General features: G+C 45.4%; 1 protein-coding gene across 1 annotated transcript; it reads right to left on the bottom strand.

Annotated features, from left to right (window-relative positions):
- Positions 1-4463: 4463 nt before the first annotated feature.
- LOC119825222 (la-related protein 1B-like) lies at positions 4464-8594 on the bottom strand. Its single transcript, XM_038345961.2, is given in 5 exon segments — positions 4464-4770; positions 5318-5655; positions 5657-6386; positions 6389-6605; positions 8454-8594. Coding segments are annotated over 5 exon segments (1446 nt in total). The 3' UTR covers positions 4464-4750.
- Positions 8595-14729: the final 6135 nt, after the last annotated feature.

Raw genomic sequence — 14729 nt, 5'->3', positions numbered from 1 at the left:
TAATTATTATTTGTCTAGCTTCTGAATTTGGTATCTATCATCCTATTTACTGCCGATGTCAATCTTTGTTAGAAATACGTGAATGTTTCTTTTGGACCCTGTATGACTTTAGTAAATTATACAACCTGCTTTCCTATTTCATCAGTTCTGTCCCAAGCATTCAAAGCAGCTGCTCAGCATAAAGCCAGGATGTGGCCATTATATAAAGATTGCCTTCCTATAGTAGCACAATTTCCTTCTCCAAGAATGTGACCTTGGGAGATCTCCCCACCTCTAGCTCTACTCCATTGTTCAGTAGTCTTAGCCTCTTCTCTGAACCAGATGCTCCATTGTAATTGTGGACCAGGCTCTAAAACAGCTTTAACCAGTTCTATTCAGTTAGTGATAATTCTGTCACAAACTGACAGAGTTTTTATTTAACATTTGCTTCACAAAAGGTGAGTGCAAGACATATGAGACTATTGCTTCCCTGAATCTCCTTAAATCTAACATTGGCACAGGAATCCAATCAGCTCTTACTCTATCATTTGACAATTCCTGTATGGTTACAGGATATGGTTGGTTGTTTGAAAACCTTAAGCTGTTCCTCTCTATTCTTAAAATGCAACACTGAAATTGGTTCTCTGTTAAATTCCTCTGTCTGGATTTGAGTGTCTCTGTGATCTGTTTTATTAGATTTTTCTAAGGCCTGTATCTTAGCACTCAGATTAACCAATTTTTAGTGATAAAACAAAAATGATAATCTGATAACACTTACAATTGACATATAAATTCCATCTAAATTGGTTATCCTCTCATTTAATCCTTCTAGTTTCAAACTGTCAAGCATATTTTCATACAGAGACCCAAATCCCTCCATTGTAATGGCTTTCTCATTTTTTAATGTGGGAAAAAGTCTTTTAAATAATTCCTCCCTTTAAGAATTCCCAATTGTCTTTCCAAAACTGCTGCTGCTGCTGCATATGTGAGGCTTTTTGCTGCCGCATAGAACAGTAAAGGCCTGACTTAATTTCAAGACAGCTGATTAATTTGGCAGTAACCCAAGAAAGGGGCTCAGGGAGAGCCCTGCTAGGAGAGAAGGAAAACCTAGCTGGTAGGACAGTGACCCCAATCATGGGTAGTTCCGGCCTATGCCAGTGCCCGTAAAGCCACAGACTAACAGCTTTTTCTTACCCCAAATGTTGGGTGCCAATTGTAGCACAAATAATAAAAACGCAGAGACAGATACTGGGGTTCAACCTGAAGGTCAGAAAAGCAAAACAGTCAGCCACTGGCTCTTACCTCTACCTCAGACTGAAAATGGATGATCCTGCCTCTACGAATCCTCAGATTGAGACTGACAATGAGACATGTCTCCTCCTGTTTTATATTCTTCTCTAGTACTAGGATTAAAGGTGTGTTCCACCACTACCCTGACTCTGTGATTAACTGTTGTGGCTCCTGGGATTAAAGGTGTGTGCAACCACTGCCTGGCCTGTATGGCTGACTAGTGTGGCTGCTTTGCACTAATCTTCAGGCAAGCTTCTTTTTTTTTTTTTTCATTCTCATGGTTTATTTTTTTTTTATATTTAAACATTCCCATCTCCTTCCCTCCTCCTCCCCCTTCCCGCCCCTCCTTCTCCCCCTTCCCTCCCCTTCCCTCCACCCATACCTCCCCTCCCTCCCTCTCAAGGCCAAGGAGCCATCAGGGTTCCCCACTCTATGCTAAGTCCAAGGTCCTCCCAACTCCCCCCAGGTCCAGGAAGGTGATCGACCAAGCTGAGAAGGCTCCCACAGAGCCCGTCCATGCAGAAGAATCAGAGCCCAGCGCCAATGTCCTTTGCTTCTCAGTCAGCCCCCGCTGTTGGCCACATTCAGAGAGACGGGTTTGGTCGCATGATCCATCAGTCCCATTCCAACTGGAGTTGGTGATCTCCCTTTAGTTCTGTCCCACCGTCTCCATGAGTGAACGCACCCCTCACGTTCCTGACTTTCTCCCTCATGTTCTCGCTCCTTCTGCTCCTCATCAGGACCTTGGGAGCTCAGTCCAGTGCTCCAATGTGGGGCTCAGTCACCTTCCCCATCTGTCGCCAGCTGGAGGTTCCCTCACGGTCCTGACTTTCTTTCTCATGTTCTCGCTCCTTCTGCTCCTCATCAGGACCTTGGGAGCTCAGTCCGGTGCTCCAATGTGGGGCTCTGTCATTTTCTTCATCTATCGTCGGGTGGAGGTTCTATGGTGATATGCAAGAAATTCATCAGTATGGCTATAGGAACTGGCCTTTTCAGGCTCCCTCTCCTCAGCTGCCCAAGGAACTAACTGGGGGCGTCTCCCTGGAAACCTGGGAACCCCTCTAGGGTCAAGTCTCTTGACAACCCTCAGGTAGCTCCTTAAATTAAGATATATGCTTCCCTGCTCCCATATCCACCCTTCCTATATCCCAAGCATCCCATTCCTCCGAGCTCCCCCCATTCTCCCCTTCACATTTTTCTCTCCCCATCTTCCCTTGGCCCAGTCTCGCCCAACCCTCAAGTTCCCAATTTTGCCTGGCGATCGTGTCTACTTCCAATATCCAGGAGGATTACTATATCTTTTTTTGGGAGTTCACCTTCTTATTATCTTCTCAAGGATCCCAAATTTATAGGCTCGATGTCCTTTAATTATGGCTAGAAACCGATTATGAGTGAGTACATCCCATGTTCATCTTTTTGGGTCTGGGTTACCTCACTCAGAATAGTGTTTTCTATTTCCATCCATTTGCCTGCAAAATTCAAGATGTCATTGTTTTTTACCGCTGAGTAGTATTCTAGCATGTATATATTCCACAGTTTCTTCATCCATTCTTCCACTGAAGGGCATCTAGGTTGTTTCCAGGATCTGGCTATTACAAATAATGCTGCTATGAACATAGATGAGCATATGCTTTTTTTGTATGATTGGGCATCTCTTGGGTAGATTCCCAATAGTGGAATTGCTGGGTCCTGGGGTAGGTTGATCCCGAATTTCCTGAGAAACCGCCACACTGCTTTCCAAAGTGGTTGCACAAGTGTGCATTCCCACCAGCAATGGATGAGTGTACCCCTTACCCCACAACCTCTCCAGCAAAGGTTATTATTGGTGTTTTGGATTTTAGCCAATCTGACAGGTGTAAGATGATATCTCAAAGTTGTTTTGATTTGCATTTCCCTGATAGCTAGGGAGGTTGAGCATGACCTTAAGTGTCTTTTGGCCATTCGAACTTCTTCTGTTGAGAATTCTCTGTTCAGTTCCGCGCCCCAATTTTTAATTGGGTTAATTGGCATTTTACCGTCTAGTCTCTTGAGTTCCTTATATATTTTAGAGATCAGACCTTTGTCAGTTGCAGGGTTGGTGAAGATCTTTTCCCAGTCAGTAGGCTGCCTTTGTGTCTTTGTGACAATGTCCTTTGCTTTACAGAAGCTGCTCAACTTCAGGAGGTCCCATTTATTCAATGTTGCCCTTAATGTCTGTGCAGCTGGGGTTATGCGCAGGAAAAGGTTCCCTGTGCCCATTTGTTGTAGAGTACTTCCCACTTTCTCCTCTATCAAGCTCAATGTGTTCAGATTAATATTGAGGTCTTTAATCCATTTGGACTTGAGTTTTGTGCATGGTGATAGACACGGATCTACTTTCATTCTTCTACAGGTTGACATCCAGTTATGCCAGCACCATTTGTTGAAGATGCTTTCTTTCTTCCATTGTGTGCTTTTAGCTCCTTTATCAAAAATCAGGTGTTCGTAGGTTTGTGGTTTAAGATCCGGGTCTTCTATATGATTCCATTGGTCAACTTCTCTGTTTTTATGCCAATACCAAGCTGTTTTCAATACTGTAGCTTTGTAATAGAGTTTGAAGTCAGGGATGGTAATGCCTCCAGAAGTACCTTTATTGTATAAGATTTTTTTGGCTATCCTGGGTTTCTTGTTTTTCCATATAAAGTTGATTATTGTCCTCTCAATCTCTGTGAAGAATTTTAATGGGACCTTGATTGGGATTGCATTGAATCTATAGATTGCTTTTGGTAGAATTGCCATTTTTACTATGTTGATCCTCCCAATCCACGAGCAGGGGAGATCCTTCCATTTTCTGGTATCCTCTTCAATTTCTTTCTTCAAAGACTTAAAGTTCTTGTCAAATAAATCCTTCACTTCCTTGGTTAGAGATACTCCCAGATATCTTATGCTATTTGTGGCTATTGTGAAAGGTGATACTTCTCTGATTTCCCTCTCTGCTTCCTTATCCTTTGTGTATAGGAGGGCGACTGATTTTTTGGAGTTGATCTTGTATCCTCAGGCAAGCTTCTTTTAAAACACAAATAATATACCACTATAACTTCCTTCCTGGAAACTTTGGATTTTCTTTTTTTTTTTTTCCTCTCTTTTTCTGCTTTATTGATCCGGGCAAAGTAATAAATGCCTGGAAACAAAAGATAGAATTTGCAGTATTTCCCCAATGATAACAATGAACTTTCCCACCATGAATGAAGTAGCCCGTGCAGCCTAAGCTAATGACATAGAAAGGAGAAGCTCCTACAGTAACGACAGCAGTCCTCTGGTCTGTCATCATTATCGTAAAGGTTGTTATCTCCACTGCAGGCTGGCCCAACCTTCTCCACAAGGGGGTGGGCGTGGACATTCTTGCACAGAAGACAGTATGGTCATTCTCACTTCTGCAGCACGATTTGCTCTCATATTTACATGGTATTTCAGGGAGTCACCTACTCCACTGTACATTCCGATCATATGACATCCAAGAGCATCAGTAGATCATCACCCTGACTGAAAAAAGGTTAAGCACACATATTTTTCCCAAGAGCAATTATCTTAAAATGAACCAGGCAAAAAAAGAAAAAAAAAAGCTTAACATGAATGTAGTTTTTGGAAACTCAAAAGAACCAGGTTAAAAAAAATCCCAATTCTATTTTAGAATATGGGTTATTTTCTATTTTCAAGACAAGATTAAAGTACATTACTGACAAACGTAAAGGAAGGCTAGCCCACTCTTGATCACAAATTTTGGCTCTTTTGTTTTTCCATGGAGAAAAGTGGCACTATACATAGTCATTTAGTAGAATTAAAAGAATATAGAAAGAATGCCCACAAAAGAAAACACAGACAAAATCTATGATCAAGAAACATTAATAGAACTTTACCTATGTTCTGAATAATTACAGTCTAGCTGGGAGATAACATAAGTAGAATTGGGAGAACCAGCAGTCATTTGCTTAGCTTTAGTTTCCCCATGAAAGCTCACTAAACTACAAATAGATAGGCAAACTCAAGCAGCCCATTGTTACACTGTTTGCACTAGAAGAAAAGCAGTTACCTGTATGGGAGCCAAAGGCCTGCCCTGGTATGAACTCCGGACAATCAATCAACTGAGAAAAGTCTGTTTGTGGCACATTTCGTGGAGGAGGGCCTGGGATTGGCCATTTTTCTGGTTCTATCTTTTTCCTCATTTTCTCATCCACAATTTCTACTTCTGTGCTATCCTTCAGTGCCTCCAAGATGAGATTAAGGTTTGTGGTGAGAGCTCGCACACGGTGAAAACCAGCAATCAGGGAAATAGGCAGGAATCCCTGCTCATCCATCTTTCTGCGAAGAAAGAAGTCCCGCTCCAAGTTCTCTGTGCTGAAGTAATACTCAGTCTGGCGCTTAATGTACTTTCAGCAGTGTCTCTTCCACAGGATATACCTGCACACCTGTGCCATCGTCGTAGTAATACATCATGCTGGTGTTAAGCTCTGTGGGAAATGGCTGATCAGTTCTTTCCCCTGGCTCTCGATAACCATAGGAATAATCAAAGTTCAATCTAGGGTTTCCTCGACCCCGGCCTCTTCCGCGGCCCCGGCCTCTTCCGCGGCCTCTTGCAGAACCTCGGATGGTGCCACCCTCACTTCTCACACTCGATACTTCATCTTGATCATCTCTCTTTTCTCTATCCCGTCTCCAACTTCGTGTATCACTTTTCCTATTACTGTGAGCTGGCTTATTTGCTTCAGGTTGACATCTTGAGCTGTTCCGGGACCCAGGTCTTTCCTGGCTGTCTGGTCTCACATCATCTAAGTGTAGTGGTACCCATTTGTGCTTATTAGCTCTCTTCCGCTGGCTGCTTGACTGAGCCTCATCCTCGCTGACATTCTCAACAGGACCATCTAGTTTTGCTTCCCGGTTCTCTTTGCTCTCACAGTTGCTTCTTTTTTCAATCTTCTCTTCTTTTTCTTTTCTAATTTGTGGTTTCTTACTTCCTTGGCTGATAACACTTTGAGACCCCGTGTTTGCTAATTCACCTGGTGTTGGCCAATTTGCCATATCACTGAAATCACTAGCCTTGTTGGATTTCTTTGTCTTGAGTTTTCCCGCTTTTATAATTTTTGGGGAACTGAGCTCGGCGCGCCGGTGCCCACGGGGGACAGGTGCTGTGGCAGCTTCTTGGTCCACGGGTTCCCCCTTGGCGGCGGCGGCGGCGGCTTGTCCTCGGGGCCGGCGGCCGCAGGGTCCTCTCGGGCGTCCTCGGGAGGGTCCCGCGGGGCTGGCGGCGGCGGCGGTGGAGCCTCCCCGCCGAAGGGACCCCCGGACGCGCGCGCCTTGTGTGCCAGGTGCAGCGCCAGCCCCTCTCAACTTTGGATTTTCTAACAGTCTGTACAGATGGATGGTTCTATAAACTGAGGCCCAGCTGGCATCACGGCCTCTTTTATCCCCTGGGCCAAATACACTATTTCCTGAATCCCTTTTCTTGTTTGTTTGTCTAGTACCTTGGGCAACTTGAAACAGGATGTTATCTGTTCACCTTCCTGTAATTGGTCCTGCAAGAGATGACCCTTTGTCTCGGGAGTCCTTCTGAGCAGTTCATTCAGTCCCAAGGGAAAAGACTCTGCTTGTGACTCACTCTGTGTTGTCCTTGGTCAGCATGACCCTGTGTAAGCCAGTGACATCCTCCAGCCCAAAGGCCTGGAGGTGGGATGGGTATGTCCAAACTGCACATAGGAATTTGGGGATAAAGTGGAATAAAGGCAGAGGTTATTGTCAGTGGACACAGTTGGTCATTCATACAATATTAATTCTGCCTCACAACTAGGACAGGGCATGAAGTAAAGAATTAGCCAAAGAAAGACCTTACTCACTGGCTGCAGAATAACTGGGAAGGTGGTAACATGCTACCATTCTGTGCATTCCCAGGATTTCTGATCCTTTTTGTTGACCCAGTTTTTGCTAGCTCAACTATACCTCCATTCTAACCTACTTTTCCCTGCAACTAATGAAATCAGAAAAAGGACAAAGAAAATGACTTCCCAGCAGCACCTCACAGACAAGCTTTGGGTGCTTAAAAGTGCAGTTGGTCAGAGATAACACCAGGAAGCCAACACACTCATGTTTCCTCACACCTTGCAATACAGGCAGTGGAATATGGGAGAACCCCGTGGATACTGATGTCACTGAAGGAACAACACATTTCAAATAGTCCTCTGCAAATAGCAAGTGTAAAACAAGACACCCAACAGACAATCTACTCTCACTATGCCCCTCCTGTGTACTCACACAGTAATTCCCCCAGCTGACTGACTAGTTCCTTTGGGTTACTTAGCAAGGCCATATTTTCACTCTGACCCTGCATCTGCCCCTTTCTCCCTCCCTCCCTCCCTCCCTCCTTCCCTCCCTCCCTCCCTCCCTCCCTCCTTCCTTCCTTACTTCCTTTCTTCCTTCCTTTCTTTTGTGCTGGGATGTCCTCACACCTGCCTAGCATGCTCTCCACTACTGAGCTACACCCCAGCCACATGGCTTTTTCGTCTTTAATTTTGTAGTTTCATATGGCATGGCTCACATGTAACTATTATTTTAAGTAAAGAAATATTTCTGAGCCAAGCGGTGGTGGTGCACGCTCTTAATCCCAGAACTCAGGAGGCAGAGGTGGGTGGATCTCTGTGTCTGCTTTTCCATGACTTTGGGTGATGGGGATCAACTTCCTATCTTTATGCTTGCACAGCATGTGCATTATTGACTGAGCCATCTCTATGGCCTAGATATACATATTATTTTTTCATATTTTATTTATGTGTGTGAGGATATGTGGCTATCATGGCATGTGTGTGGAGGTCAGCTCTCTCTTTGACTGTGGGTTCTGGGGATAGAACTCAGGTCATAAGGCTTGGTGGCAAGTGCCTTTACCCACTGAACCATATTGCCCTCCCCCCCCCCCAGTTTAAGTGTATGGATGTTTTGCCTTAATGTATGTCTGTACCATGTGCATACAGTATCCTCAGAAGCCAGAAGAGGGGTTTGGATCCTCTGGGATTGGAGTTATACACAGTTGTGACCTGCCCTGTTATATCTGCTTTATACAAATTGCCTACCAGTGCCCTTTGCCCTCCTAGGGTTGTTTTGTTTGTTGATATCTGAAATAGTTTCTGTGTGAAGTACCTCAGCTAAATACCAATTAGGAAAGGTCAGATCATTTCTCCTACTTTAAGTGTGGTTCCAGGGGCTGAGGCTGTGCTGATGGTTAGGAGAGAGCAGAGGTCTGTGGTTATGGCAGGAGTAAGAATAAAGGTCTCTGCCACAGCTCTTCCTGGATCCAGCATCATTCCATGTCTGCAGTGCTCCATGGTGTCTGGAGACCCACATAACTTACCCAGCATTGGTATGGGAAAGAAATGAGCATTTCTGTTTCATAGGCTGGGTAAGGATGGAACTCCCACATCCAGACCCTTCCCTTGTGGAGGTCTTGGTGTGAGTACTGTGACTGCTTTTGTTGGGCTTAATGTAAGTTGGAATCAGGCCATGGTGGCCCCTCTTAAATGTGAAGGAATTTCTCTTCTCTGCTTTCCATTTTTTTTAAAGCTATATTATGTATATAGTGTTCTGTCTGTATGTATGCCTGCAGGCCAGAAGAGGGTACCAGATCTCATTACAGATGTTTGTGAGCCACCATGTGGTTGCTGGGAATTGAACTCAGGACCTCTGGAAGAGCAGCTAGTGCTCTTAACCACTGAGCCCATCTCTCCAGCCCTCTTTCCATTCTTACAGGAAGCCAAAGCCTTTGGGCCATAGAATTAAGAGAATTGAGCCAGAGACTGACGAGGTAACTTAGTGGGTCACCTTGCACATCATGCCTAATGACCTGAGTTCAGTCCCCAGATGGCACATGGTGGAAGGAGAGAACTGACACCCATGGGTTGTCCTCTGACCACCACATGTACAGTGACACACATGCCTACATACACTCCATATATAAACAAAAACAGTTTTTTTAAGGATTGAGCTATGTGGCCTGCTGGTCCTGATAAGAGAGTATCTGGTCTGTATATACACACGAGATGGGGTCACCATCAAGTGTTGTCCTCGAACATGTCCCTTCACCTTCTTTAAATAAGATCTTCCTGAACTTGGAATTTGCCAATTCAGTTAGGCTGGCTACTCAGCAAGCCTCAGGGATCTTTCTGGCTTCACATCTCCAGCACCGAGATCATAGCATACTTTGCCCTCTATGAATGGATTAGCATTTTGCTGTTCTGTTTTTTTTTGGGGGGGTGTTGTTTTGTTGTTGTTGTTGTTTGTTTGTATTTTTTTCCAAGACAGGCCTTTCTGTGTATCCCTGGCCAACCTAGAACTCAAAGAGAGCCTTCTGAGTGCTGGGATTAAGGTGTGTACCTCCATGCCCAGTCCTGTGCCTGGCTTTGACGTGAAGACTGGGTACTTTGAGCTATCTCTATGACTCCAGGGAAAAGAATATCTTAATGGGATTTTTTTTTGGAAAAAGTTATTTTATTATACATTTTTAACATAGAAAAAATATCAGATTGAGCTGAGGGGATGGGTAGAGGACAGAGTCTACATCATCTTAGGCGTATTTAGACTTACGGTTACTACTGGTAAACCAGATGGCAGAGTCTGAGTTGGATTGGTCTGGTTGGAAAATATGATGTTGGGGGGCCGACAGAAGAGATAGTGAGTTAGGAAAACATCCCCAAGAGAAATTGGAGGAATCCTGCGGCGAACCCCCCTGGCCAGCAGGGAAGAACGACCACCGAGTCGAGGATTCTTCTCAAATCACGCTTTATTGGAGCCTCTTGGTTAAGGGAGAGCTGAAAGCGAGGGGCCCCCAGCACCAAACGGCAGCTGCTTATATAGGGAGAGTGGACACGGGTCATGCCTGAGGGAGGTTCTGTCTAGAGCCTTGCCTAATATGGAGTTGTTTACTCGGCGCTGCAGGGGCTCAGCGCCATCTTGTGATGGTGGCCGGCAAATCGGCTCCCTGCAGTTCCCCCTTTTAGTTTTTATAGCAAAGTAGGCAACAAGGGGTCTTATTCCCGTTCTGGCTCCCACCTCATGATGTGGGGGCCGATCAAGGGAGGCCCAGGCTCATGGTACTCCTTCTCCTGTGCAATGGGACAAACCCCTAGGAGGTGCAAAGGCAGTATCTCAAGCGTTGTCTCAGCATACCTTCCCTGGTGCAATGGGAACAAGCCCTACAGGGGTGCAAAGGCTATGCAGGACAAATGCCTACTGGTTCTTAAGAACCGATAACCATATTTGGGGAGAGTCACCACACTCCAAAGCGGCTAAGGCCTGTAGGACAGCAACCTTATCTCTATTCGTTTGGGCTCGAAGACGGCAAATCAGCCACAAGCAGACCATGCATCCTCCCAGACAGCATGCCAGAAATATCCCAACCACCACCCATTCCTTAAAAAAGGAGAAAGCGGAAATATAGCCAGTCAGAAATCTGTTTAAGGGTGATGGGTTGGACACGAGTATTATTCAGGATAGTGATCTGGAACAATTGATTCTGGAGAAACAGCTCCACTTCCCGCGACCAGTTCCCCGCCAGATACTCCCCAATTCTTCGTGACTCATTCCTGGAATTGTTAAAGATAAGAGAAGTAATGCACACATGTTTCTGATAGGAGACACATTCGATCTGGACCAGACGGGTCAATTTATCCACCTGAGTCTGCACATAATTTATCCTCTGATTGGCAGCTATTATGCCAGAAAGGATACGATTGTTGATTTTATTCTGGGTTTCTAATGCATCAGCTGTCCTTGAAACCACGTCGTTAATTGTGGTCGCCGTTTGTACCTGATTAACCATGGCTATGAACTCTTATATTTTTGGTTGTGAGCCTAGCCTTTAACGGCTGAGCCATCTCTCCAGCCCTGTGACTCTGATATGCTACCAGAAACATTAAGGAGCCAAGTCTTAGTTAATTGTAGCATCGCCAGGGCTGAGATGTCCATCGTGGCTCCTACTTCATTAGAGAGCAACCATTGATACCAGGACCATCCTGATCCGATAGTAGAATTTTGATTAGACTGATTATAAAGGTATTGGTGACGCCCTAAAACGAGTGGCATTTTTAGGGGTGGATGCACCTCCCAACGGTACCATGGACTCCACTCTCATGGCCAAGGTGGTAGCATTGATAGATGTAGCATTACTGGGCCCTCCTGACCCTGAGGTGATCCCTGAGTCACCTGGGCTAATACTGCACCCAGGGACCCTAACCCAACTTTACTCTGCATCAGAGGATCCATCCAATTGGTCAAGTTTTTGCGTAAAAGCCTTATGCAGGGTCCCTTCCCCTCAAGGGAGAAGCACAGAGTCCCATTTAGGGCTATCCTTGTAGCATTAAACAACTCCTGTTTAGTGTCCAGGTTAGGCAGACAGGGTGCCTCCAGATCGCAGGAGGTGGAAAACAGTATGGGCAATATGGAGGAATTAGCATGAACAGGCATCGGCATGGGCCAGGCCTTCGTTACCACCCATAACGTCATTGAACTCGCGTTCAGCAGGGCTGTCGCCATTGCCAGGATCAGCATCCATGTTGTTGCAGCCCTCATCTTCAGCTGTTGGTCTCAGGCTCCTTGTCAGCCGTGTCGGTACCCAATGAGGGACTTCTTGACTCTGTGGGAAAACACAAACAGCTCCCCCGGATCCCGCAATGACTGGATCCGGTCCATACCATTTGTTATCCAACACATCTTTCCACATAACAGATACTCCCTTATCTTCGGGGGTCATGTTAGCAAGTCTATCAGCCGCTGTTCGGCCTTGACCATCAAAAATTAAAAAATTAAATGTAAAAAATGCCAAGGCAATTCTATCCCTGGGGGATGCTGTTTCTGCTATTCCCCCTTTTTGTATTGTTAGAATATCTTTGAGGCTTTTGTTAGCCCTTTTAATAATCCCCTGGCCTTGGGGATTATATTTTTTACATTATATATTATATTTATTTTATATGTTTTATTATATTATATTATTATATTTTATATTATATTTTATTATATTTTATATTTTATTATATTTTATTTTTCTCTGTCCAAGGGCTCTCTTTGGCCCATTTTCCTGGACTTAACTTTTGGATCCTTTTTCTTTTCCTTTTTTCCTTTTTCTTTTAGGCCTGTCCAAGTCTTCCCCTTTTGATTCCGATTCTGATAAGCTGTCCTGGTGTGTCATTAATGCCTCTCTACCTTTTCTAATTAGATCTGTATTATCACCCTCCCATAAGCAGTTGCCTATTCTTTCCTCATATTTAGCTCTTTCCAAGTCCTGTCCTAATTTTTCCCATGAAGGCAAGGTGAAATCCCCAGAGACCGCGAACCACGGTGCGTTCTGGTCAATGTCCTTTACGACTGTTATCAATCGTCCTTAATGTGCACTTATGCACGGGCGCCCTACCGGGGAGCTGCTTAATTTACTGCAGTCTTACTTCCCCCTCAGAGAAAAGCCGTTTTATCTACAACGGACTTACTTTCGATTCTGACTAGGCGCTGTCGCAATAACAAAGGCACTCTGTTGACCAGGCTTCTGGCAGCTCAATCAAAAACAACACAGGAACACACACATCACAATTACCACAAAAGCTAGGCAGAACACTTCAGGGCTCAACTCCAGCAATCATTATACCTGGGAGACTTGTTTACCGACGCATCACGCTCCGCATGTTGAGTTCTGGATCCTCCTATGGGCCCCTCGCCCGGTGACCGAAAGATGTCCCGGCATCCTGGGGTTCCGGCACCAGTTGCGGCGAACCCCCCTGGCCAGCAGGGAAGAACGACCACCGAGTCGAGGATTCTTCTCAAATCACGCTTTATTGGAGCCTCTTGGTTAAGGGAGAGCTGAAAGCGAGGGGCCCCCAGCACCAAACGGCAGCTGCTTATATAGGGAGAGTGGACACGGGTCATGCCTGAGGGAGGTTCTGTCTAGAGCCTTGCCTAATATGGAGTTGTTTACTCGGCGCTGCAGGGGCTCAGCACCATCTTGTGATGGTGGCCGGCAAATCGGCTCCCTGCAGAATCCCATGCCAAGCTTTGTAGTGACAGAAAACAACGCTGTCCTCTGATTTCTGAATGTAATTAAAACTGAAGAGTTGGATTCCAGAGTCAAACTCGGGGGATTTTAGGCTCAGCCTCTTGTTATGTGACCTCGGGTTATCAGACCCCTGCTCTGTGTGTCCGTTTCCTTTCTGGGACTCAATGGGATTTTTAAAAAGCATGTTTCCTGGGAAGTCACAGGAGGCCTCTGTGGAAATGTGCAGGCTGTGGAGAAGGCAAGATGGAGGAATTTGGTCAAGAGTTCAAGAGTTAGCTGAAGGAGCACAGGAGCAGTTGTTTCTGAACAGTGTCCCAGTGCCCAGGCTCCAGGCCCATTGCCAAGAAAGCCCTGAGGTGATTAGCATTGTTTGTTGCTTATAGCGCGTGATCAAATCTATGTGGGAAATCTGTTTGATCCTCTATCCTCTCTTCCTCTCTTTCCCAAAGAGATAAAGTGGACGCCCTCAAACCCAGCTTGCAGTCTATGAAGATGATCTATGCATCCAATTAGACACTGGCATCCTGGACAGATACCTTGTTTAAATGTGCTTTTGAAACTTAATATGAGATTCATTCTTCTGACTTCCTCTCTCCACATCCACATTGTGTTTTTTGATGACTGTGGAGTCTCATTTTCCCCAGGGTGTCAAGCTATCCTGTCCTCCTCCTGTTGCTGAGTGAGAGCTGTTCAGCTTAGGCTGTTAAACACAGCTCTTGATCTTCTGGACCGCTGTGAGATGCCTTTCTGCCTGCTCAAGAGGTGCCACTGAAGTCACCCCTTTGTTGTTGGACTATAAATACCCCTGCTCAGGTAGCTCCTGTTTCATGATAACCCCTTCCTGGGAAGGCATTTCCCCTGTAGGGTGTCTTTGGCCCTTCACCTCTTCCACATCCTTTCTTGGCAGTGGTCATGGGCCAACAGCTTGCTTCCCGCTGAGATGTGCTTTAGTGTATTCCATGCTCTTTGTGGATGAGGGATCAATTAGGCTATTATTATCTTGGGAGCTAGTCAGGCTCCCTTTCTGATTTATAGAGTGAGCAAGCACAGAGATGCCCTCCGTTCATTCCAGGGTCAAGAAATGAAAAAGCAGATTGTCAATTGTAGTGCTCTGGCTGTGAGGTTAGCCAAATTATTTCAGCCCTTCTAGACTTTAGTGGGATTGTCTCGTATTTGTGTCATTAGGTTGTACTTCATTGAGGTCTTTATATGTTTGCTTACCCTGCTTTTTATTAGCTCAGGTTGGCTTCATACTTGTGTAGCCAGGGATGACCTTGAACTCCTCCTGATCCTCCTGCTTCTATCTCCCAAATTCTGAGATTACAGGCATGCCTGGCTTGTGTGGTGCTGAGGATGGAACCCAGGGCTTTGTGCATGCTAGGCAAAAAGTCAACTGAGCAACACCCTCAGGTTCGCCTGTTTTTAA

This window comes from Arvicola amphibius, chromosome 10 (genome assembly GCF_903992535.2).
Source record: "Arvicola amphibius chromosome 10, mArvAmp1.2, whole genome shotgun sequence".
Classification (NCBI taxonomy): domain Eukaryota; kingdom Metazoa; phylum Chordata; class Mammalia; order Rodentia; family Cricetidae; genus Arvicola; species Arvicola amphibius.
Note: the sequence above shows the minus strand (reverse complement) of the source record. Positions and strands in the feature narration are given on the sequence as shown.